The following is a 27510-nucleotide window of genomic DNA, read 5'->3' on the forward strand; positions in this document are numbered from 1 at the left end:
AGTGATTGTAGATTATGCCTTAAAAAAAACAACAATTGTCTTTAGGCCCCCAGTGAGCAAGCCAAAGGCGACTGTGGCAAGGAACACAAAACTCCATAAGATGTTAGAGAATGTAGAAAAATAACCTTTGGGGAAACTAAAGTCACCAGGGGAACCAGATCTATACTGATAATGAATGCAAATTTTGCTTATGATGCATTGAACCTGTGATTAAAATTGCAATAAACCAACCCTGGTTACCTTAACATTTGTTTTCAAAGCACTAAATGTAAATGTAGATGGTGATGCGACGATGTGATTTGATTTCATTTAAAAGGGGAGAAACATTTCAAGTTAACTTTTCTAGCATAGAGTGGGATGGTGAAGTTTTCATCAGCAAGGTCTGTGTAAGCTTTATAATAATAAACACAAAGTTAATGTTGAGAGTTTGATTATGTGCTCTCAAAGAAACCTCAAAGATGTGCTGAAAGTAAAGCTGTACCAGTGTTGCATGGGCGTAGTGCAGACTTTCAGAAGATAGTCAGCTGTTGTGAGAAATTCCCTTGAGGTTCAAACGGAAGTGAAAAAAACTTTCACTAAACAGGTGCAGACTCAATGAGGTGCTCTAAAGAACAACATACTCCTATTTATATTATTAATGAGAAACTGTAATCTCTGTGGACGTTTTATTTTATTATTATTATTATTAAAAAAGAGGGAAGATGATAAAGATAATAAAGTTTTAATTAAATATTATAGTAGCTAAAGCAACAAACAGCAAGTCCATGTCTGGACATGGATGAAGTGTGACTGTGGAATGTAATCCTCAAATTAGGAATACTCAGGGGAACTTAGACTTGCATGTAATGTTAGAAAATGAGGTAATCTACTTGAAAGTTGTACTCTGCAAGTGTACCAAGACATTGCCTTGTAGAGTTTTGCTCTAAGGGTGAAATAAAGATTTATCTAGTTCCTTAACATTTAGTCTTCAGCTGTTGGAAACTTACCCAGGCAGTTTTATGAGCCAACGCAAGGGGTACATGCTAGACATAGGGATGCAAAATACCAGCTCATGTCCTGCTCCAACAAAATGACGTGCTTGGAAAAAAACTTACAAACAGATACAAACAGAGGTACACTCACATCTGTATTTCTTATTCCTGATACCTTGTGTTTGTGGATTTGTAAGATTCAAGAAAATAAAAATACTTCTTCTTTGATCCGTGATATTTGACTTGGCACAGGTATTACGCCGGATGCCCTTCCTGACACAATCCCCAGTGGCTGGGGGACTCTCACTCAGACCTATGTGGCCATTTAGAGTATCCAATCCACTTAACCTGCATGTTTTTGGACATGTGGGGGATAACGGAGCACCCGGAGGAAACCCACATGAACACGGGGAGAACATGCAAACTACACAGAAAGGCCCAGTTGAGCCAAGACAAAGTAAAAATACTAATTTCAGTAAATTATTGAATTCTTTAGCTTATACAGCTTACTGTATAAAATAATGTTTACTTTATTCAGTGCCAAGTACACATAATGTATTGTTCCTGCAATTATTGATTTAGTGAATATTTAAAACAGAAAAAAAGGAAGAACCCCTAAAGGGCACACACACTTGGCAAAGATCCAGCTTTTCATGCCCCCCTGCTGATTTCACTGGGCACTGCAGACTTAGATCACATCCTCTACTGATTTTCTGTCTGCGGCATTGGCAGGGACAGATCACATATGATTCTTCTGTGCTCAGTAAACTGTCTGTAAGTCAGATAGATATGAAAATTGCTTATATATTTTGAGATCAATTAATAGTTGTAAAGTTGAAAATAATGATAAAAGATTAAAGCGTCTGTCAAATATAGTTTGGAAGTGTTAGAGTAGGTTAAGCAGCAAAAGTTAAAGGTAGCAATAAGAAATTCAATACACATATGTATGAATGAGAGGTGAATCTTGAAAAGTTAGAAGAGGTTTTGCATGCATTTAAGTAATAAACACATGCATATACTGTAAATTATGTGGGGAGAACAGGGCTAGTTGTCACAAGGGCTATATGTCAGAAACTAGGCTATATGTTTATGAATCAAATGCTTGTTTTGTTCTTACAGTGGTTATGTTGGTTTTGAATACCTAGACAAAGTCCCTTTCAAGATAAGTCAGTCCACTCTACAACCATCCTAGGGACGCTCCCAGGCAGCTATTTTCTATGGATACAAGCGACATAAAAGTACAGCTCCCATCTACTTGAATGGGGAAAATCTCCAAAAAGGTTGGTCAAGATTACAATCAAATAACTTATTTAACATCAGCAGTAAAATATGACTGGTCTAGCTAATGCATGTTCTCTAGTTGACTGACAAGCAATGTTTGTGTCTAAAAGGTGATTGGCTCTTTTACCCATAAGGCAGGGCTTCTTTTTCTACATCTGTCATATTGTGTGCTCCAATTTCTCCCATTCATTTTAATACAAGTGCTCCGTCTTTGGCTAAATAGTCTCTGAACCAGTTCAAAACCTAGTCTTACATTTATTATAGCCTTACATTTTTGTGAATTCCATTCTCAAAACAAACATTAAAATATTACCTATAAGGGAGAACGGGGCTAGATGTAAAACTTATGTAGGTTTATTTTGGGGAGAAGAAAAAAAAAAAAGCTTTTCAGGGTAGAATTCAATAAGAGGCTTTTGAACTAGGTGTTTAAATCCACCGTTCATTTGCGCAATTGTACTTTTGACGTCATACATAAAGGTAAGGCTCATCTATATTATGAAAGTAGATTTTAACTGAAATGTTGAACAGTGTTCTCAGGACAAGGGTATTTTTCACAAATGTGAATATCATCCAAGTTGTTACATTTATTTACCATTCATACTTATCATTTGTTGCTGTTTTACATGTTGTCATTTTATTCAATTCTTTAATTACAATATCTGTAGTCCAAAACAATGATTTGATATTTAAGTTGTGCATGCTCAGGCATACTAGGGTTTGTTTGTTTTTGTTTCCTAAATAAATCTCCTACAAGAAAATACTCTAGACCTGAGCCATACTCTGGCTGAATATATCATAGAGATTTGGGGGTGGGCTGTTTTAACTTTAGCCAGTACACCCTAGCAGCTCCCCCCCCCAAAAAAAATATTACTTTAGATATTTTATATAAAAATTGATATTTTTTCCTCCAATCAGTGACAATAAACAGCAGGTTCAACTTACCCCATACAGTTAATATGGGGCATGATGTCACAAAAGATCACCATGTGCTAAATGAACTGTATCTTTCTTCCTAGGCAATGAAATGTTCAACAACTTTTTTTGTCGTCAAGACTTAGGTATGTGTCTATACAGAAACCGACTTTCAAAAACAAACCTACCCTAAGAAATATCGACTGGAGTAAAAAGTGTAATAACTTTCCCTTGTCTTCCCATATTTTCATGAGATGCAGTTACAGAATATTTTCAATTGTGCCTGTTAACTGCCAATACAATCAAATCCAAATAAAATAAAAGTATATTTTTAATGATATTATTTCTCACACATGCAATCCTAATATAATGGGTTCCAATTAGAATACAATAATCAAATTTGTCATAAATGCAAAAGCTGAATAGATGTTATTGAAGAAATTAAAACTCCCATGCATTAAGCTCTTAACCTCATTCAAAGCAAAACAGAAAAATACACAAAACTCGCTTGGCATCCTATTTGCACCTTCCTGCAAATGTTGCCAACCTTTGTTGGATCATAACTGCTGGGTACTTTCTTGTACCCTGTAGCTCATTCATGTCCGAGCCAAACAGTCTACAGAAACATACAGTATTTATATACATACTCTCAGGCCTGTATCTCTTACAGGATCTCCATTTAAAATATGTCTACATGATGCAAGTGTCTCAAAAGGGTGGGAGGGTGGGGTGAATCCTTGTCGATTTAATATCAATAGGCTTACAACCATAAAATAGTTCTGACCCACTGATACACATATTTTGTACAGATTTGTGTACTAAAGAACTGAATATTTTTATTTATGAAAGTAGAGCCCTTGTTATCAACTTGACCACTATTTTGAATATTGGTTACTGCCCTATCTGAAACTAAATCAAAAATGTATTTAATGGGAACTTTGCTATTCTTTGTTTGAGGCTAAAAATTAAGTAAAGAGGTCTAAAAGCAATTTTACCTAGTGACTAGATTTCTGTGACAGTACACTGAGACTTGATTAAAATACAAACATTTTAATGCCCTCATTTGTGTACACAAAATCTACTGTAATGAACCCTGTGTATGAAAGCAATGTCAGTAAATCTCCAGCTGAGATCTTTGACAAATTCACACCTACTATGTTTATCACTGCTTTGGAATAGCTTTAATTCTGTAAATACTTAGAGATCCGCAGCTCTTCAGGGCTTCCTCACAGCAATAATTTATAGCCACAAACCAGCCACCAGCTTCTTATCAATCACTGTAATAAATACTATCAGGGGGATTTTGTACTTGGCTCAGACAGCCCTTAAACATGAACAGCTTATTATTTAAATTATAATTTCTACATAGCAAAAATAAACATAAAATAAATGTTTTGGACTTTTAATCATTTTCATTGAAATGTTTAAACCAAGAAGTTAAATTATGTAACTGCCCTGATTTCGAGTTGGTATATACTGCATAAACATTGCCATGTTCATGTTAAATTTTATGTAAATGTTAAACATTTTCTACAAGTTTAGATGTTTAATTTTTTTGTTTATTTTATTCTGTTGCATGTTTGAAGGCAGAGGTCTAATATATTTTTATTCAACATGTCAAGATGTCCAGGGCTTGCATTTATTGGTCATTTTCCATACAAGGTCTTGAAATTATGACACTAGGGTGAAGTGAACCTCAATCAAAAACCTCCTGACAAATGAAGAAGCCTCTGAACCTGACACCCAACATTGCCTATCACATTTTCGCTGTCAAAGCTACATTTATTTCTGACTGTGCCAACTGCTAACATCCAAAACAACCATAAAGAGTCTGTACAAACAGCTGCAACCTTAGCTCAGCATCAACTAATTGCCATTCATGGGTATGGCATAATTTAGTTATCTGCAGTATTGAATGGTCTATATTTAGCTAATCTTTAAAATAAATTATTAAATGCTGCACATTATGACATGATTACTTTTCTCATGCCTTCACAAATTCAAGTTCTTGATATTCAATCTAAAATTATAGTTTAATTAAATGGTAGATCTAAATAATTAGTTTCAGAACTGCAAACTTAGATTTCAAAGACCATTACTTCAATACTTTCTAGAGTGGACTGCTGCAGTGCAAATGAGATTACCTTATGATGGCTCATGAATCATTTTATATTTTCTATAACAAGAATGTATAAATTCCTGACTCATACTGGAAATTAAATTATTTTTTATTTAATTGCAGAATATTATTTCCTTAATGAATAATATAGAACAACCATGTTATAAAAATTAAACATTCAACAAAATTGATAAATCTAAGGGAATCAGAAAAATCATAAAAAAAAATTGTCATCTTGATCATTGACCAGATTATGATAGCATAGTAGCCGAGAAGTATGCATTGAATTTAATCACAGTTTATATAAATTGCAGAAATGAAAGGAGTTAAGAACTTTTGGCTTGCTTTTTTTAAACCATGCCCATGTGCTAACACAATTACACATGCAGTGCACCTACATATTCAGTGATTTATGCATGACAGGGGCCTCAAGAGAGTGTCTCTTATAGACTGCTGTTTGATAAAGTTCAGCATTTAGTAACTGGTAAGAGCTCAGGCCCACAAGGAGAATGTTATTCAATAACTTTACCAACACTAACTGTTCCTAGATAAGTTTCCATTTGAGTTTTCATTCTTATTTTAATTTTATTTTTCTTTATTTGATCTTCAAAGTAGCCCCTCTTTGCCTTGGTAGTACTCTTTGCATTCTATCATCCAATTTCATGAGATAGCTGTCTTGAAGAAATCCTTATATATGCTGGGAATTTGTTGGTGGCTTTTATAAATATATATAGGTCTACAGTGTGTCTATATACAGTTTAAGTCAGAAGTTTACATACACCTTAGCCAGATATATTTAAACTCAGTTTTTCACAATTTCTGACATTTAATCACAGGCCTGGCTCCAGCTCTAAGATGTAAGGTGGGCCATAGGACCCGCCGGGTGGGCCGAACAGTTGGAGGGCTGGGTGTAGATGTAATTCTCAAGGTGGACCAAGTTCATGATTGGGTGGGCCAGGCCCACCCAGGCCCCCCTGTGGAGCCGGGCCTGTTTAATCGTAGAAAACATTCCCTGTCTTAGGTCAGTTAGGATCACTACTTTATTTTAAGAATGTGAAATTTCAGAATAATAGTAGAGAGAATAATTTATTTCAGCTTTGATTTCTTTCATCACATTCCCAATGGGTCAGAAGTTTACATACACTTTGTTAGTATTTGGTAGCATTGCCTTTAAATTGTTTAACTTGGGACAAACATTTTAGGTAGCCTTCCACAAGCTTCTCACAATAAGTTGCTGGAATTTTGGCCCATTCCTCCACACAGAACTGGTGTAACGGAGTCAGGTTTGTAGGCCTCCTTGCTCGTACATGCTTTTTCAGTTCTGCCACAAATTTTCTATTAGACTGAGGTCAGGGCTTTGTGATGGTCACTCCAGTACCTTGACTTTGCTGTCCTTAAGCCATTTTGCCACAACTTTGGAGGTATGCTTGGGGTCATTGTCCATTTGGAAGACCCATTTGTGACCGAGCTTTAACTTCCTGGCTGATGTCTTGAGATGTTGCTTCAATATATCCACATAATTTTCCTTCCTCATGACGCCATCTATTTTGTGAAGTGCACCAGTCCCTCCTGCAGCAAAGCACCCCCACAACATGATGCTGCCACCCCCATGCTTCACGGTTGGGATGGTGTTCTTCGGCTTGCAAGCCTAACCCTTTTTCCTCCAAACATAACAATGGTCATTATGGCCAAACAGTTCAATTTGTGATTCATTTTTGTGACCAGAAAACATTTCTCCAAAAAGTAAGCTCTTTGTCCTAATGTGCACTTGCAAACTGTAGTCTGGCTTTTTTTATGGCAGTTTTGGAGCAGTGGTTACTATATTAGGTACACCTGTACATCTACTTATTCATGTGATTATCTAATCAGCCAATCGTGTGGCAGCAGTGTAATGTATAAAATCATGCAGATATGGGTCAGGAGCTTAAAGGGGACCTATTATGCAAAATTCACTTTTAAATGGTGTTTGAACATAAATGTGAGTCGGCAGTGTGTGTACACAACCACCCTACAATGTTAAAAGTCCACCCACTCCTCTTTCTTATATTTCTATTAATCAAAAACAGTGTCTCAAAATGACTGGTTTTGGTATCCGCTCTAAAGTGATGTCACTTTAGAGCAGGCCACGCCCATGACTGGTGACTGACTCCACCCTATTATCATAGATCCCCCCCCTGAGTGATCAACACACAGTCCGCCATTTTTTCCATGCTGGAGCAGCTACAGTGAGAAGAATAATGTCTCGGCTTCATAAGTGTCATCCGTGTTCTGTTGTAGAGTCTTCATGTACTCCCGGCATCAGAGCTACTGAAGACACAGTGGACAAGTTTTGTTTTCGAAGAAAATGTTCCCCAAAACATACCAAAATTTGTGTATGTTTGAGCAAATCGTTTTACACCGGACTGCTTTGTGAATGAGGGTCAATATAAAGCAGGATTTTCAAAAAATTTGACTCTCAAGCATGGATCAGTACCAACTGTTCATATTCCAGCTTTATATTCTGAAGACGTAAGTATCGCACTTTATATTTTGTGAATATTTGCAAATCGCATGATGCAAGACAACCCCCTAAAATGTCATGTCTCTTTATAGCGCGTAGCTAACGTCATTACAGTATATTTTTGTGTTGCTCATCCATCGTTGCTAAATGGCTGAAAAACACTCCGGTATTTACGGTGTCAGTCATATTGGTTCTGATTTGTTGTTGCTATAGTATCCGAAGCACGAGCTGTAAAGGCACAGCCCTGTTCCGGAAAGGGGCGGGAAGCAGCAGCTCATTTGCATTTAAAGAGACGCACAAAAACAGCGTGTTTTTGATTCTACCCAAAAAGAGGCATTTACAACATGGTATAATAAATGATCCGTGGGGTATTTTGAGCTGAAACTTCAGACACATTCTAGGGACACCTGAGACTTATATTACATCTTGTAAAAAGGGGCATAATAGGTCTTCTTTAAGTTAATGTTCACATCAACCATCAGAATGGGGAAAAAACTCAGTGTGATCTCAGTGATTTCAACCGTGGCATGATTGTTGGTGTCAGACAGGCTGGACTGAGTATTTCTGTAACTGCTGATCTCCTGGGATTTTCACACTCAACAGTCTCTAGAGTGTAAAGAGAATGGTGCGAAAAACAAAAAACATCCAGCGAGTGGCAGTTCTGTGGGTGAAAACGGCTTGTTAAAGACAGAGGTCAGAGGAGAATGGCCAGACTGGTTCAAGCTGACAAGGTGACAGTAACCAAAATAAACACGAGTTACAACAATGCTATGCAGAAAAGCATTTCTGAATGTACAACATGTCAAACATTGAGGCAAACGGGCTACAGCAGCAGAAGACCCCTCCAAATACCACTACTGTCAGCTTAGAATGGGAAACTTAGGCTGCAGTAGGCACAAGCTCACCAAAACTGGACAGTAGACGATTGGAAAAGCATTGCCTGGTCTGACTAATCTGGATTTTTGCTGAGGTACACAAATGGAAGGCCCACTGCAGCCTCAGATTTCTGTTCTTGGCTGACAGAAATGGAACCTGACATGGTCTTCTGCTGTTGTAGCCCATCCACCTCAAGGTTTGACATTTTGTGCATTCTGAGATGCTATTCTGCTCACTACAATTGTACATATGTGTTATATGAGTTACCATAGCCTTTCTGTCTGCTCGAACCAGTCTGGCCATTCTCCATTGACCTCTGTCATCAACAATGTGTTTTCATCCACAGAACTGCTGCTCATTGTTTGTTTTTTGTACCATTCTCTATACACTTTAGAGACTGTTGCACGTGAAAATCCCATCAGCAGTTACAGAAATACTCAAACCAGCCTGTCTGACACCAGCAATCATGCCACTGTCTAAATCACTGAGATCACATTTTTTCCCCATTCTGATGGTTGATGTGAACATTAACTGAAACTCCTGACCCATATCTGCCTGATTTTATACATTACACTGCTGCCACATGATTGGTTGATTAGATAATCGCATGAATAAGTAGATGTACAGATGTACTTAAAGTGGCAGATAAGTGTCTATACATTATTATTAAAAAATTAAAACAAACAAAAAAAAAACTAACTTTTGTTTAGCAAATTAAGGGCTTTAAGCATAAGCCTTCAAATAAAAACATTTTGATGATCACATGAAAAATTCAGGGGTGTCCAAACTTTATACTGGTACTGTACAGCATATAGTCCAAAAGTACATTCAAATAAGCTGGAGATATATATATATATATATATTTTCTTCTTCTTCTTCTTCTTCTTCTTAATTCATGCATTGTTTGTTTGAACAGCTTAACCTGCTCCCTCGTGTGAGCGATAAGTGTAACTGCATGAGAACTCAGACTGCGTTCCAAACGCCATAAATCACCATCCGAAGGGCACTTTCAAGGAAGAACAATCATGATCGTCATGCTGTAAGATCGCTTCAAACTGAATTTCCAATAAAAATGACTTAAAAAGGAGTTCCGAATGAACCTTACACCTTACATGAGCCCCACACCTTTTAGCATTTCAAAGCTCTCAGACTGGATGGTAAAGTCTTTGAAGGGTATAGGGTATAGGGTATAGGGATAATCACTTCGGAGTGGCACGCACCTTGATTGTATCAGGAAGGGTCTGTCTCATTGGGTGGCAAATAAGTTATTAGCAGTATTCTTCCATGGCACACCTGGGGGCTCCGAAAACCGAATTCTCCGATGTTTTTGTGATGTGATTAAAAAAATAAATAAAATAAAAATTGATGCCCAGTCTGACCAACCTTCAGAAAAGTACAGGGTAAGATGTGTCCACAGCTGCAGCCGAAAGCGTAGGCAGCTGCCTTGCTGCTTAATCAGTTAATGGTTTAACTGACAGCTGTTTTGAATGAATGGAACTCTTAAGGAAACTGATCTCCGAACAGTTTGAAAACCACCTTATTTACATCCTGCCTCTGTATACAGCCCCCAAAGGCAGCATTTTTCTAGTTTCGGACGCAGCCTGCCCCTCGAGTCCGATGTGCCTACTTCCCTTCAATAAAAACTGCCAAAATAAGTTTTCAAACTTTCAAGATATGCGCCTCCCTCCATTTGTCTTCTGTGGGACATTCCACCCTAAAATCCATTGCGAAAGAAACACCAAAACCCTTGGCTTACTAACCCTAACCTAACATAAGCAATCTTATACACACTTACATAAAATAAATAGACCTTAGCTTCCAGTATATTTAGACGGTTCAGTAGATGCCGACCTACTGGACTGGCAAGCCAGGCAATTACCTGGGGCCCCAAGCTGGGGTACCCCCGTGGGCGGCAATAACAGTAGTTCACTGCAACGACACTTGAAACCAATGACTGACAATGCTTAGCAGACTAGGATGACATTTTATACGGAAGCCCTGAACCTCAAGGTGGAGAAAAAAAAAGAAAAAAAAATGTGTGTTTCAGTTACTTCCTGAGCCTAAGTCTTACATTTTTTTCTCTCTTCCTAAATGTTTTTTCTCTCTCTTCAAAAATCTTTTTTTCTCTCTTCAAAGAGAGAGAAATATTATATCTTAATAAATATCCAAATATTGTTGATCTGTCTAAACATGAGCTAGACAGTTACGCCAATGTAAAATGCTCATCTCAAACATATTGGTGAGGGGTGAGGAATCACCTATAGTATCGCTCCCCGGGTTCCGCGGAGGGAAGAATAGTAGGCTACACATACCTGTTTTGTATTAGCAGTATGGGCGTGAAGCTATAAAAGTATAATAATTTCTGTTGTTAGGAGGGGTTTTTTGTACTGCTAATTTTTTGCCGGAGCTGCCGTGCCGGGACGTGGGCTGGCTGTTATTGCGAAAACGCCGTGAGTAAATTGGGAGGGGTTTTTCCCCATGTTTCCCGTTTTCCTCAATACATTCCTTCGCTTCCACCATGTAACACTGAGCAAACGGCATAGATGGTTTAGAAAGACCAACAATTTAAAAAAAAAAAAAAACTCCAGTTGTTACACGACAGCGAATGCCATATCAAACATATGTAACCTGATTTTGTCTTGATTAAGGTTTGCAAACCCTTAAATAAATAATAAATGTATTATTCGGCTATATAGCAACAGAGAAAGCATTAAAAGCATAAGATTACATGTTTACTGATAGTAGCACCTGGTGGCCAAGGTTGGTACCGCATGCATTTTTTTGAAGAGAGACAAAAAAAAACAATTTTGGAAGAGAGAAAAAAAATTGAAGAGAGAAAAAAAATGTTTTGAAGAGAGAAAAAAAAATTTAGGAAGAGAGAAAAAATTTTTAAGACTTAGGCTCAGGAAGGAACTGAGACACTATTTTATTTTATTTTTTCACCATTATTTTTATTTTTTTCCACCTTGTGGTTCAGGGCTTCCGTAAATTCTACATACAATTCTTATTTAATCGCAACAAACTATATATCATTGCAAATGTGTAGTCTCCAGATTTTATATTTCACCACTGTTTTATGATATACATTTTACAGTAAGAGTAATTCCTTAAGTTATATAAAGAGTACACATCTGACATGCAAAATCAAAACGAGAGTTACGGACATAAACATGTAATAAAGACACACATGTCCATTAAAGCAAGCAAACTCTCGTCTATTTGTCATTGCGAGGCTTCAGTAAACAACGTCCATTACAAGTTGTAGTCCAAATATGAGTGCATTTAGAGACAAATTTATGGATTCTCATATGTTTACTTCACATTTCTTTAGAAAAGATTGGATTGCCATTCAGTTTTCCTCTAAATTATGTGACATGGTAAACATGGTGTGTGTTACATATGTACAGAAAAAGAGGGGCACATATAGAAGAGAGTTATTACATCATCACAGCTAGTTTATATTTCTATTGAGTTTAGTTAAGCAACTTCTATGGATTAGATCATTTATTTTTCATGAAAAGAGTGGTTATGAGATGGCATTGCCAGCTTTTAAACCTATACTGTATGTTACAAAAATGAATGCTTGTTAGTGAAAGATAGTAGCTTAAATGCTCTATGCTTTCTTTTCTCTCTCTAAGAGCTTCACTGAAGTTTTTACAACACCCCAGACAAGCACATATTGAATGTGAATTCATTGTATCACAATGTGGTATTATTGATGTCGATATGGCCTTCTCTCAAAAATTATTTGACCAAATTCTGTGTGTTACAATGAGAATATTCATGCTGAATGAAAATATTCAAGCTATAGTTATCTGAATGTCTGAATTTATATAATTATTTACTTTAATTATTTAGCAGTTCCATGGACTTCCAGTGCAGCCTCCTGCTCTGCTCATGATGTAGAGGATCTTCACACATCCAGCAGTCCCATCAGCAGTACCACAACAGCAGGTACTTCCATCACATCAACACCTCATAAAGTAGAGGCCACACCACTCCTTAGTGGCATCACCACAACAACAGAAGGCAGTCAGATCTCTTTAATAATACCAGATGACCCGTCCTACAGCTAAGTGTCAAGTGATGCTGTGTGCTGTGAAATAGTGAAAAAGGAGTCCTGAGTGCACTTTGAATGTATTTATTTATTTTTGTATTTTTGTATTTTTGTATTACAACGTGCACTTTCAAAATGTTTCTATTATTGCATGAATTTAATATACGTGCATTCAAAATAGCTTACTGTAAATGTTCTGCTTGATTTGGGGGGGGGGGGGGGGGGGGTTAGCAGGTGCATTCAGAAAGGCCCATATTTTCTTTTTTTTTTTTTTTTTGCCTAGGGCCCCCAGAGTCCCTAGGATCGTCCCTGTGGTTCAGGCTGTCTCTGACTCTTTACTGCTGAGATAGCCAGGCCCCCCATGGTTCGTTATTTAACATCCCTATTTTATGTACCATTCTTCAAACTTAAGTCGTTTTGTTTTTTGTTTTTTTTGTTTTTTTTTCCAGACTTTTTCACTTCACTTGAGTGCTTGTCTAAACCAGTAGCAGTGTTTTTATGTGGTTTCTGTTTGTAAAAAAATCAGTTGGATCATTGATTAATAATGACTTACGTAACACATAAAAACATATTTGCCAGTTACAGTTGGGGGAGGAGTTGAAAAGAGAGCCGTCAAGCCGGACACTTTGCACTTCCAGTCGCATGCTGAACCCACGCCAGTCACGAAAGATTGTGCAATGTTTGTTTTCTTTATTGCAGACGTGGAATTCAGATGGACAGATGTTTGAATTTTACATAAAATAACCAGACAATAACCAAACAATTTCAAGTTTATGTGCTGCTTAATACAGTGCCTGTTGTGTGTACAAGAAGAAAGTCCGATAAAAGCCTGTATTATTTTAATACCAATAAAGGAGTCAGTATTTTTAATCATTTTGAATTATTTTTATGAATAAACATGATATGACTATGACAAACATACTATAGCATGATATAAACATGATGTACGGCTATAAAAACACGGAGTTTTCGCTGAACTGGAGGTGTCAGAATAGACATCATATGGCATACTACCACGCTACTCTTATTTCTGCCATAGACTGACAAAACAGAAGTAGTAAAAGTAGTATTTGAAGTATGCAATTGCGAACGCAGCCCATGAAACACATGTAACCATTGTTACGTTGTGAGTCTGGCCAATTGTGAATAAGCTGTGTCATCATCAGAGCTTGTGCAGCTACTCTGGAGCAACTTCAGCAGCTGTGCTGCACTCGCAGTACTTTTATGGTATACATAACTGTGACACGGTGGTGGTGACGGTGTCGTGAGAAATCGGAAAAAATTTCTAACCGACATGCACTGCTTCAAGTTCAGCTCCGATCAGTCTGCGCAGCGCTGCAAGAAGTTGAACACACCTACAGATAGGGTTGGGAGGGTTACTTTTGAAATGTATTCCACTACAGATTACAGACTACATGCTGTAAAATGTAATTTGTAATGTATTTCATTAGATTACTCAACATCAGTAACGTATTCTAAATACTTTGGATTACTTCTTCAGCACTGGTAGATTTTTTCACTTGTTTTGACTATAACAACTCTGCCAGAACAGTAAGACAAAATACACATGTTAAAAATACATTCTCTGAAAAACCTAAATATCTTATGCAGTGTTGTTTCTAAAACAAGATAAATCAAACTGATCTTGTTTTAAGGATTTTTAGATATTTTTACAGGAAAACAATACAAAAATGATTATCAAGAATATGATTTTTGCCCTAATATCAAAGGTCTTACCAGAAAAGAAGAAATTATGACCCAACTTGAATTTTCTTGATAAAAAAATATGATCGTGCCTGGTAACATGTGCATGTAAAATGTCTAGAAATAACATTTTAGCTTAGCATAAAGCTGACAATTTATACAAGGTTTATTTCTATTTCTTCTGCTCCAAACTTACTTCAAACTTACTTCTCTGTCTGCTCGTATGAATGTAACACATTATAAGAAAGTGTTTCACCGCTGTTCAAATGCACTTTGGATCGCATCATTTATATGCAGGGTTGGGGAGTAGAAATACATGTAACGGGATTACGTATTTAAAATACAAAATATAAGTAACTGTATTCCACTACATTTACAATTTAAATCATTGGTAATTAGAATAAAGTTACATTCAAAAAGTATTTTGATTACTGAACAGATTACTTTGCATTTTATTGTCATTTGTTTCATTTAATATTTAGTCCTTTCAGATGGAAAACATTTATACATATAAATGATGCGATCCAAAGTGAATTTCAATAGCGGTGAAACACTTTCTTATGATGTGTTACATTCATACGAGCAGACAGAGAAATACATTTGAAGTAAGTTTGGAGCAGAAGAAATAGAAATAAACCTTGTGTAAATTGTCAGCTTTACGCTAAGCTAAAATGTTTTTTCTAGCCATTTTACATGCACATGTTACCAGGCGTGATCATACTTTTTTTATCAAGAAAATTCACGTTGGATCATAATTTCTTTTTTTCTAGTAAGACCTTTGATATTAGGGCAAAAATGTTATTCTTGATAATAATTTTGGTATTGTTTTCCTGTAAAAATATCTTAAAGTCTTTTAAACGAGATCAATTTTATTTATCTTGTTGTAGAAACAACAAAAATTATGTCACTTGATGCATGCCCTTATACTTGAAAACCATGAACAAAACTATGAAACATAAAAGGAAATGCAACCCAGGATACATTAAATACAGGTTATGTTTTTATTATAGTGGGTCACTACTTGGCTTCCAATGTAAAATCTGGGTCCCGAAGCAAAACCAGTTGAGAATCACTGATGTAGAGGAAGTAGTTACACAAAGTAGCTCTGATCTGACCTGTGGATATTTCTCTAAGCAATGTCACAATCTTGTGGTCAGTGGAGGGATTGCACATCAGATTATTTGTTTTATATTGGGAAAATATCCAAACAGTTATGCAGTAATAGGGTAAAATTGATTTGTAAATTAATTCATTTAAAATAAATAAATAAAGTAAGCCCACGGTCAAAACTTCTTATATATATGGGTCATGGGTTAAAAAGTTAAAGTGGCTGTATCTGTATCAAGTAAAAACTAATGTCCTCACTTAAGGCTTACCAATGCCTTAGCAGTAAAGGCTGTATCAACACACCAAAGAACATTTCATTGTCTTAATTTTCGAAAACACAAATAAGCTTTCATAGCAACCACAATAAATAAAGAAATCCTTGCCATCAATCTATTTTAAGAAAACTGATGAATAGTTTCCAGCATGCCATTAGCCAATCAAAACTTCATTGTTTATTTGTTAAAAGATCACTTCATTTGTGCAACGGCAGTTTTAATAATGGCTTTGTTTGAAAGGAGGCCCTAAATGACAGTAACAGGAAATCTCTTTGCATTCTCATCCTGATTTTCACTGATAAAACATTTTGAGACACTTGTGAATAGTGAAGGTAAGGGTCATGGTTTATAAAAGATAGTAGCTGGTCAGGCCCAAATAATCTTTTATTACACACCACAAATCTGCCTATAAAGTACATGTTTTTTTAATTAAGAAACAACTGCTAGTTGCTGGAGTGGTGTCTTTCTTCAATAAAAGCAAGCCATGAACTCTGTTATACAAAGGTGTCCGCATTAAAGCTCCACCAGACATGTTGGCTGTCACATGATGCATGAGAATATAAGTTAAACCTTCTATTCTTTCTAATTTACTTACAAAAATAAGCATTCCTCTGCCTTCACTGAATAAGAGTTCCATAGATTTTTGTTGGTAATGATCAACCAATACATATGTAAACCCTATTTAGGTTATCATATACAAATATTTATATAAAACTTTTTACAACACAAATTGCAACATTTTCCCTGTACAAGAGCAGTGATAAGTCCACATCGAATGAATCACAATTCAACAAATTGTGCAAAATAAGGAAAACAAAAACATTCATCAACATAACTTAAAGGCATTTGGCAATTTGGCGGGTATTTATATCAAAGATAAAGCTTATGTTCAGTATCAATAGCCATGAAAACAAAACTGCTATGACCACTTTTATTTTTACACGGCTAAAATCTCTTGACAGATTCATGCTCCACTTCACAACCTGAATTTGTCTTTTAAAGTGCATGCAATAATACCAGTAACTCTGACAGAACTGATTCAATGTAATAAATCCACATCCTGATAAAACTAATGCCAATTAATTTCGGATACTGAACAATGAATACATTTTTTGTTGTTGTTTTTTTTCTAAGTAAAAAAGAAATAAAGCGTGGGTTCCACAATATGAAATTAATTCAATCCTCTCAATGTATTGACCATGTTTTAAAATCAGACACTGCTTTAAAATCTGCTTCTGCATAAAGATTTCATCAACAGTTTTCACATTCTCTGTGACACATACAAAACAGCTAATAGCCACGGTGAAGACACAGGACACATTCTACAGTCACAATGTCCTTTGAAGACACCAAAGGCATTTCACACTTCATATCCACCTTACATGATGGGATCATACTTAACTTATCAAAGTGCTTACTTGTACTAAAATATCCTGAATTACTAATTTAATACCAAAAGTTGGACAATGGCATGGAGAAAAGGTCTATTTGTCTAGATATTTCCTCTTGGTTCATGAACTCCGTAATGCACCACTAAAGCACTTTGTGTCTGTGGCTGTTTAGTTTCTCCTCTCAGTATTTCAGTGAAGTTCTCTCAGCCGATATGAGTTAAAAGATATTGATCCAGCATGGCCACTGTTGTGTGGTCATGGTAAATCCAACAATCAGGGACAGTGCAGGCACAATGTGTCCAAAGACATCAGTGTAATACGGTCCCTTTAACATCTTTTGGATCATCTGGCCTCTTCGTTGGGAAAGTCAAACGAGGCTAAGCTTCCGAATCCTAGCCGTGCACTCTCTGAATCAAACATCTCCAATTCTCGCTCTTGACGCTCAAATAAATGCTTGATTTTTTCAGTCCGTTCCTTATGAAGTGAGGCCATCTCTTCTTCAATCTGTAAACAAAATAGAGACATTCATAGGACTGTACCTACAGCCAGAGATTTGGATAGATAGTTCGCTAAGTTTTCAACAGCTAGTTTGCTCTTGTTTCAACAATTTTCAACAGCTAGTTGCGCTACCATGTTGGTATACCAAGCTTGCAGGACCAGTACATGGGCCTATATATCTAACCTATGAATTATATAGGTTAATCTAAAAAAACAACCCACTTTCTGTTCCAAGTGAGCCCGGCGCAAGGACACCTTCTGTTCCAACTTTTGCACCTCACACTCGTGTTGGGCCTCCATCTGCGCCTTAGTTTTGTTCTGGTAGGCATCCAGGAGCTCCATCTCCTGATGCAGCTGCTGCCTTAAAGCCTGGCATTCGGACTCCTGCTCTTGATCTAAATGTAACTGAAAGAGTTGCATGTTGCAATTACTACCCAAAACACTGAGGATGTTTACTATACTGTAGATAATACTGAACAATGTTTTCTCTCCTGTATAAAAACAAGGAATCATATACAGTTTAAGTAGTCATTTAAGATTTGTATTTGGATTAATAATAATGCCACAGGTAACCAAAATGTTTTTTGATGAGGGGACAGTGTGAGTAAAACGTTTATACTTTATATCCATTAAAAACATCTACTAAAAAAGCAGAAATTTTGTCTGGTTGTTTGAGAAGAAAAATTAAACGGTATCCCAGACCAACATAATTGCCTTTCTTCGTAGCTTATTTACAGCACTCCACTTCTATTTAGACAGGAACAGCAAACTCCAATTCCAGAGAACTTACATGATTGAATATCCTTGCACCAACTTTAAACTAACAAACCTAATTAAACTGTGAAACTCAGAGTTACAACACATTTATCAGGGCAAGGTCTAGGAGTTGAGTTTATGATTACTAACCTAGCATATGAACTGACCCACTCTGAGCACAAATTTTGTGGTTTTCCAACAAAGAGGAGCTGTTTTGTTTCTGGTGCGTGTGTAGAAGCCCCTTACCGATTGAGAGGCCATCATCTCATGAATGCTCTGCTCGTATTGTTCTGCCAGCTGTGCGAGCTTGTGGGTCTGCTCCTCCTTCAGAGACTTTAGGATGGCTTTGTGGTCACTCTTTGGGGAGACCTCCAACTGATGGTTCCTCAGAGCTTTGTACTGCTTGTTTTGCACCTTACAGGTGTCTTGGAATTGCTTTTTGATCTGCATCTCCAATGACTTTAAGAAGAGGAGATTAATAAGAATCATTTATAATGTATCATGCAATGGTTGGGTAGGGCATGAAAGACTTCACATGATTTTTTTTTTTCAAATTGTGCTTTTAATCTATTTAATACTTTGGCCTATTTGGTGTACTTTGATTGTTGCACACAGAGACATTTTGGGAGGAATTTGTGAAGTTTACATTCAAAACTCTGCATTGCTTTCAGTTGTATAAGAACTAACCAAACAATTATCTCTAGGTTGGTTCTACCTCTAGTTACAAGTGTGTGCTGTTTACTTTAAGGCTCCTGGGCTGCTGTCGGCGTTCAAGAGCATGCTTCCTGTGTAGCTCCCTCTGCCGTCGATTGTTGTACTCCTCCTGGTTCTCCAACTCTGTTTGGTGCTGGTGGCGCATCAGCTCAAAGCGTAGCCTTTGTAAGACCTGTAGTTGCCGCCGCTCCAGCTCCTGGGTGGACTCATCCTGCCTGATCATCAAGGCATGCTCCATTTCTTTTTGTGTCTTCTTCTTGTTAAGCTCCTTTTTAACAGAGAGAGCAGTACATATATGAGAAATATTTCAATAGTTTGTGTGACATTAACAGCAGTTTCACTGTGTCTAAATAGGATATGTGTAAATTACAGTATTATGAAAACTCATAAGTGACTTCGCAAATTTTTGAAGATTTTTATAACACACAGGACGTGATGGACTCCAGACTTCAGAGGCATTACCACAATAGTGTGTGTCCTCTAAATTGTCTACACCTGTTACACTACATTCTTTGTGTGTAGGTTTCTTCTTTCATTTTGTTCCATTTATTTATTAGTTTTTTATTTATTGGAAACCACTGTGATCCAATGTCTAAATAAAACCCCCAAATTCCCAAGAACAAAACAATGTGCTTGAGACATTCACATTGTGGTGACTAATGTTATTTCTTGCCTCCCGAATTTGCTCTTGTTCAAATTCGTGCTTCTTGATCAGGCTTCTCCTTTTCAGAGCACGGCAGCTCCTTTCGTAAACCAGTCTTTGCTGGTTCAACAGCTGGGCCTCCTCCTCTGCCTGGGAGCGCTGCATTGTTTCCTTATGCCGTGACAAGCACTCCTGTTTCTCCTCTTTTGGTGTGTCAGAGTCTTCATTCATTTCCTAATGTATATAGAGCAACATGAAAAAACACTCACACACAATGAATTGAGAAAACCAAAATATGTAAATCTAATATAGTCAGTTAGCATCATAAGTTAGTAAGTAATGCTTTTATCCAAACGGTTTACAGTACACCTATTACAGGGATAATCATCCCTGGAGCAACCTGGGGTAAAGTGTCTTGTTTAAGGGCACAATGGTGATAGTTCATAGCTTGCTCTTTGTGGGTGTTGAACCAGCAACGACAGCAGTGCCGGCCCTGCCTATTAAGCGACATATGCTTACACCTTTTGTGTTCATTTTTAAATAAAAATGAACACAAAAGGTGTAAATAAAATGTCTAAGGGGAGTGTGATATCACTAAAAGTAAACGTGGTGTTCTTGTCATGATCGGGGGGCCCACTAATGGTTGGGCAGTGCAGAGAAGGCAGTGGACGGGCGCATGCATGCCTTCCCGGTCTGGAAAGTGTGGTTGGCGGCTTTTGCTAGCATATTTTTTTTTAGCGGGCCAGAAAGCGAGGGCTGCGGTAACCCGTTTCCTGGGCCTGAAGACACCACTCTCTCTAAAGCTGCACTCTGCATTTACAGTAAAGACAGCAGTGACGAGGAACAATTATTACATGACGCATCAGGTGCGTTTCGTCCCGCTGCCAATGATTTAGTTAAGTTCCATCACAATACTATTAGATTAAATACTGTTTTATTATACACCAGGGTGCAAATAGCATATGCCACTATTTACAGTAAATGCAAATATTATCTACCGTACCATACATTAATTTGGTAATTGAATTCTTTCTTATTCATTTGCACAATTTAAACTTGCTTATTTATTAATATTGGGTGTGTTTGGATAAGTGTACTTGTAGGTAGGGGTGCTGCTTAGGGCCCACAAAATGCTAGGGCTGGAGCTGAACCAAAGGCCACCACCTATTACAGGTAATATGAAAGACTTATCTTGACTGAGTCCCACCTCTTTCATCCTTTCTCTACATAGTCTGTACTGCTTTTTCTGTGTGTCCAAGAAGGTGGTCAGCTCCTTCTTCTGCTGGACCAACATTTGTTGTTGGATTCGCTTCTCCTCTGCTGCCGAGGCCCTTATCTTTTGAGAGACAAAATAGAAATTGGTTTACCAAAATATTTACCAGAAATGTTAATCATCTAGACCAAGGGAAGGAAGAGTATCACAAAAAGTTCAATGTGGTTAGTAGTTAGTAAACTAACACAAACAATATTTTGTCATCAGGGAATTGTTTTTTTCTTCATGTTAAATGAAGTTATCTTATTTTTTTAAATCTACATTTTGCACAAACGTATTTTTACACTCCATTGTATGTAAAGCACAGGAAGCGTATTTTACACAGTGAAGTGTGTATGCTGGGGAGGGGCAGTTTGAGAACAATAAAAAGGTAGCCATTACAGACTCTCTATTTTAATGTATAATGACCACGATTGTTTTACATTTCAATGACTTTGCAGATTAAAGAAAATAGGACCAATCTATCATTGGAATTCATTGGCTATTTACTCTATTCTGTATGCTTTAACTGTGTTTTACCTGTAAATATAGAACACTGTTCATCATCCTTTCCTCTTGAGCTATGGCTCTACCTTGGTTTATTAAAAATTGTATGCACTTTTGGGAGTGAGAGTGAAAATCTGGGAGGGTAATGCCCAATCTAGTCACCCCATAGTGCCAGCACTGGTGGAAAGTAGGACCACACACCTCCTTGTCCAGTTGTGCAGTTTGCTTCTTGGCCAGCCGCTCCAGTTCAATGTAGGTGTTATTGGCCTGTGTCTCCACTTCCTTCTGCAGCCGGAGCTTGTGCTCATCCATCTCGGCCTTTAGCCTGTTCTCCAGGGCGATCAGCTGCTTCTGGTGCTGCCGCCGCATGCGCTTGTACCCTGACATCTGCTCGCGCCACACAGCTTCCTGCTCATGCTCCTGGATCTGCCCACTGACCTGCAGACACACAGTGTTTTGGGGGTCAGAGATTAGGTAAGCCAAGTAACAGACTAAACAAATACAATGTATAATTATTTCTGTTTTTTTCCCACTAAACCACAGTCCAAGAGATCGTTGTAGGGGTACTTTTAGATGTATAATAAATCTAAATTCAGAAATGTGCAAAGCTTCTATTAGATATCAAATTTAAGCTGTAAGATATGCATTGTTTTTAGTTATCATTAACATTACTGAGATGCACAGCAAAACCAAAACTGTAAAGTGACTTCTGTAACTTATTTAATATTAATGATTAATATATAAAACTTTACTTTAGAATATGTGTATTTTATATAGTTCTAGTATAATGGTGGTATAATTTGGGCCTAGCCACTAATATGGACATATAGCAATAATAAGTGTATACTATAGGAGCATTCTGGCATATATGATCTGGGCTGTTTGATATCTACAGTATAAGCCCTTTGCTTGAATAAATTTGTTATTCTATGAATTGTTTTAAAGTTTGTCTACTTGTCCACAACTCACATGTTTTATAGTGAGTCACTTACAAAATGAAAAAACATTTCTGAAACACCCATTGGGGAAAACAAATACCCTTAAACTGCAAGCTACAGATTACATACAATATGATGGCTTACACATGACATTAAAACAACACAGGAGCAATCAAACGCAGGACCACATATACATCTGTGCCGTAAAAGGACCCCATAAATGTAGCCATGGACATCAGTTTACTCTTCTCACTTTAGTATTACTATTTAGCATGCTTCACATCCCTTTTCATTGAAGAGAAATTCAGAGCTGGTTAGCTGTTATGGTGAATATACTGTGCTTCATCAACATACATTATAGGCTGTTCTATTTTGACTAAAGTGTTGAAGACTTAATATGCATTATTAAGGATAATCTGTTCTTTTGATGATGTACTAGGTTGCATTAAAACGGATTGACATAGCTTGCATTCTAAAAAAGGAAATTATATATTAGGCTATATTAAAAAACGTACATCATGTACAGTTCTTGAAAATACCTCACAGGAAACAACAAAAGGAATGCTTTTACTGCAATGAAGCGATATCTCAGTTATGTTCACATTAGTAGAAGATGGGTGGGGGGGGGGGGGGGGGGGGAGAAAAGCGCTTATTAACAGGATGTGGTTGCCATGGCTACTGATGTGGGGTTGAGTGGATGACCATAGCAGGCCTGCATTTCTTATGCAAAAACGGAGAGGAGAAGCGGAGAGATAGGCTGCCTACCAAAGATGCTGGTGTGATGATGGCAAAGCGTTGGCGGATGCTGCTGCTGCGATGGTGGCGAGCCCGGCTCTTGTGAAAAGAAGAAGGCCGCAGCTCTGGCCTGATGTCCCTGTCTCCAGCCTCATCCCTCACGCAAGCATGCTTCTGCAGGGGGGAGGAAAAGACGAAGTGAGTGGGGGTGGGCGCTAACCGAGCGCCCTGCTGCTGCTGAGGATGAGGATGATGCCGCTGCGTCTCCCTGCTGCCCGCACAAAGCCGCCTGCTTCCAGCGCATCGTTTATGCCGTTCATCTGTTACTGGCGTATGATGCTCACAGGTCCCTGCACGAATGGACAGGGCATCGCGATGGATGACGCGGAGAGCGGGAGTCAGGAGGCTCTCTTCAGACTACTAGCGCCTGCACTTCCTCAGAAGGAAGAGGAGGAGGAGGAAGCAAACAGATCCGGTTGGATAGAGTGAGTTACGCAATGCCTACCGACTGTGTGTGTGTGTGTGCTCGCGCGCGCGGGTTTGGGCGGTTTACGAGGACATTTTTTAGGTTTCAAACTGGTAATTACAAGAGTATTATGCTATATGAGGACATTTCCAGTGTCCCCATTATTCAAATCGCTTAAAAAATCGCTTTTTATTTTTTATTTATTTATTTATTTATTTATTTATTTTTTTGAGGGTTAGGTTTAGGGGATAGAATCTATAGTTTGTACAGTATAAAAATCATTATGTCTATGGAGAGTCATAATGATAAATGCACCAACGCGCGCGCGCGTGTGTGTGTGTGAAAATAAGGGGCCGTTCACACCGAACGCGTTTGCGTACGTCCGCGCCCTTTTCACTTTTGACCACTTTTTAATACAATTCAAAAAAATAAAAAAAAAAAAAAAAAAAACGATTGCATTTACGGTCAAATACCGTGGCAGCTGTGACTGCCATAAATATAGGCCTACCGTAAAAAAAAATAATACGGTGACCATGTTTCAGGCTTTACAGGATGTAATTTTGATGCCTCTATATATCACTGTTCAGTAGCATTTATATTATTAAATTATATTGATATAGTAAACGTGTGGAACTATAATAGTCTGGTTTTCACTTTAAAATGTATTGTTAATCACTGCAGTTACTACAAAAGGCCACATGATGACTTAAAATTCATAAAGAGCCTTCCTGGATCAGTAATAAATACACGGAGAGACAATGCACAGTGTCACTCACCCAAGCACACAAAAAACATCAGGGTAACACATCATGTGACACTAAAATAATGCAATAAACATTAACTAAACGAAAATATTTCACAGAACACCCCATGTACATATTAAAATAAGAAGAAACGTACTATTCCCATAAAATATAGCCTAATGAAATGTGATGGGTCAAGCAGAGACTTCTGGAAACGTGCGATTGTTTTTAATTTACAATAAAAAGTACATATATTCTCTTGTTATACATAATAAACATTTTAACCATACATTTTCAGGAAAATCATACTTTATACATAAAAAACTGAATTTTTGCAACATTTTGCAGTAAAATTACATGTATATTGACTTATTTTATAGAGAGAGAGAGAGAGTTTTTTATTTTTTTTACATTTTTTTTACTATACATGTTAAGATAACTACTCTTTAACCAATTCACTTTTTATACTGTAGCATTTTTACATTCTTTTACCTTTAAAATTACGGATATTTTTACAGTGCACGTCTCGTTGGTTTTCATCGTCTTGCGCTGGAGCGCCGCATTTTTAGGTGGCGTGTCAAGTTAAAAAGAACTTCAGCTGTTACAAACGCGTCTCGAGAATGTTCTGTTTCATTCGTTCCGCTGAGTCTAGCTTTTTTTTTTACGCGCAGGAATTCTGAACGGCCCCTTATTTTTCTACACCTCTTAGAACTCGAACCAGGGCCGGAGCGGGATTCATATTCAGCCCGGGATGTCATGTCCAAGTCAGTCCACACCCAAAAGCGGGGTTGGAGGTGAAGATGATAACAATAAAACAAGATCACAGCAAAAATATGCAATATATGTAATTACTTGAAAGTTATTTAAGCTCTCCATGTCATTAAACCACATACGGCATTCACTAAGATTTTCACTTTGTCATAAGACATCATTGTATGTGTTGTAAAAATAAGTGAATGTTAAAGGGATATTTGATCATTTCCTCACCCTCATGCCATCCCAGATGTGTATGACTTTCTTTTGCAGAACATGAATGAAGATGTTTAGAAGAACTGTTGGTCCAATCAATGCAAGTAAATGAGAAGCGGTGAGAAACAGATAAATAATTAAGTCATTTTTTACTATAAATCTCCATTTTCACTTTCATAAGCACTCTTCTCTCTTAAGAGTTCTTCTTCTGTTTTTGGTGATTTACATAAGCATATCGCCCCCTACTGGGCAGGGAGGAGAATTTATAGTAAAAAAAAATATATAAAAAAAAACTTAAATATTGATCTGTTTCTCACCCACACCTATCATATCGCTTCTGAAGACATAGATTAAACCACTGGAGTTGTATGGATTACTTTTATGCTGCATTTTTGTACCTTCTGAGTTCTGTTCACCATTCACTTGCATTGAAAGGACCAACAGAACTGAGAAATTCTTCTAAAAAGCTTAATTTGTGTTCAGCAGAAGACAGAAAGTCATACACATCTGGGATGGCATGAGGGTGTGTAAATGATGAGAGAAATTTCATTTTTGGGTAAAATAAGTTTATTTTAAAGACTATCTAGGCACATAATAACACTATAGAACTGTAAATGTTTATAACTCTTTCAAGATGTACAGGCTCACACTTTAAATGGTCAGTGCTTTGTATTTTAGATAATTAAAATAGCAACAGATCCAGTGAAACAATTAAAGTTGAGTGATTGTTTTAAATTTTTACATGCCATTCAAAAACGTGCCATTTTACAATGATAAGAGTGAAATAAAAGACTAAAAATAACACATTTGTACTTTTCTTTTACTTGGAATGTAAATGTTCAGGACAAAGGCAAAATGGATACTGTCTCTTTAAGAGGGTTTTATCGCATTATACAGCATTGAAGGCACTCTGTGCAGTTTGTTTCGTTGAGTTTATTCTTTTGAGAGCTGTAAAGTCCCGTTATTTTCGTACCGTGTCGTGCTGTTGCATCTGTATTCATTTACTTTAAGTATTCTGTTATTTTGTGACAAAAAATAATTTTGCTATTATCATTCTGCACTGCTAGGGAAGTGGATTTCAGAGATTAATTGAGATTGTGAGATTGCAGTCAGTATTAAACTTGTGATGATCTTGTACCTGAAGCACGTTCATCCATTCAGATATTAGTAGCCTATCTGTTCTCGATGGATCTTCCGTGATCCTTCCCGCGCTGTCAAGTGAAGCACATCAGTTTCGTCTCTCACATGCTACTCTCTCATGCTACTCTCTCATGCTACTCTCTCATTTGTTTGGGTGTGAGATGATAAAATACAGACTGCGTCCACTATAATACGGAACGCAATTCTGATCCTTTAAGTACCGGATGTTACGGACTGTTGGCAATTGTTATGCGACATATGATGAAAGTTTGTCAATCAACATGCGGACCTAACCTGCCCAATTTTTGACCGGCCCAGCGGGAATTGTTCCCTATTGCCACTCCGGCCCTGACTCGAACTGTCTGTAGTACCTTTTTTTAGTTCCTAAACATTATCAAAATATTTCACTTATGGAATTATGATATGATGGTCCAACAATACATAAGCTTTTGTGTTTCTCTGTTCACGTGGCAATTGTCTTCATTCTTTGCTCACTTTCAACAGTATCAGATTCCACGTGAATTTTGAGGTGATTTAAGACCAAGACTTCTAAAGAGCTATATTCATAATTATGAGAAATACATAAAGAAGACTGGGGGATTTCCTTAGACTTCCAAGTAAAGCATTTCATTTGTGGTTTAGAGGTTAAGAAAAGGTGTCTTTGATCTTTTTGCCCCAGATATAAAAGATAAAGACCTGTCTGATGTGTGAAAGCACGAATGCTGCTGAATTAGCACAGACACAGTTCCTAAGACTTGATTGATAAACAAGTAAAGGGAATTTCTTGGCATAAGATGCCTCTTTATGCTGTTCTTGTTCTGGGCTGTCACAGGCTCAGCCACATCTTGGCCTCATCTTAAAACAAAAATACAGATAAAGGAGAAAATGACCACAGTCAGCTTGAAAGGGCAACTGCACTGCTCCCAGTTTATCCTCATTCCCTCATATCTGAAAAG

At 37.3% G+C, this 27510-nt stretch overlaps 1 protein-coding gene and 1 long non-coding RNA gene across 2 annotated transcripts; one reads left to right on the plus strand and one right to left on the minus strand.

The window, feature by feature from the left end:
* The first annotated feature begins 1690 nt into the window (after positions 1–1690).
* On the plus strand, positions 1691–13567 carry LOC127439980 (uncharacterized). The gene is made up of 4 exons (XR_007897031.1): positions 1691–1745; positions 2091–2251; positions 12518–12613; positions 13000–13567. It is a non-coding gene; the product is annotated as an uncharacterized LOC127439980 (long non-coding RNA).
* A 1848-nt stretch (positions 13568–15415) lies between these two features.
* Positions 15416–26674, minus strand: LOC127439978 (serine/threonine-protein kinase TAO3-like). The gene is made up of 9 exons (XM_051696306.1): positions 26553–26674; positions 23267–23410; positions 21765–22001; positions 21012–21140; positions 19835–20038; positions 19190–19429; positions 18694–18906; positions 17914–18096; positions 15416–17697 (listed from the first exon to the last, which is right to left on the minus strand). The coding sequence occupies exons 1-9, from the start codon at positions 26565–26567 to the stop codon at positions 17536–17538; spliced, it is 1527 nt and encodes a 508-aa protein (XP_051552266.1). The 5' UTR covers positions 26568–26674; the 3' UTR covers positions 15416–17535.
* Between the last annotated feature and the right edge of the window lie 836 nt (positions 26675–27510).

This window comes from Myxocyprinus asiaticus, chromosome 4, assembly GCF_019703515.2.
Source record: "Myxocyprinus asiaticus isolate MX2 ecotype Aquarium Trade chromosome 4, UBuf_Myxa_2, whole genome shotgun sequence".
NCBI lineage: Eukaryota > Metazoa > Chordata > Actinopteri > Cypriniformes > Catostomidae > Myxocyprinus > Myxocyprinus asiaticus.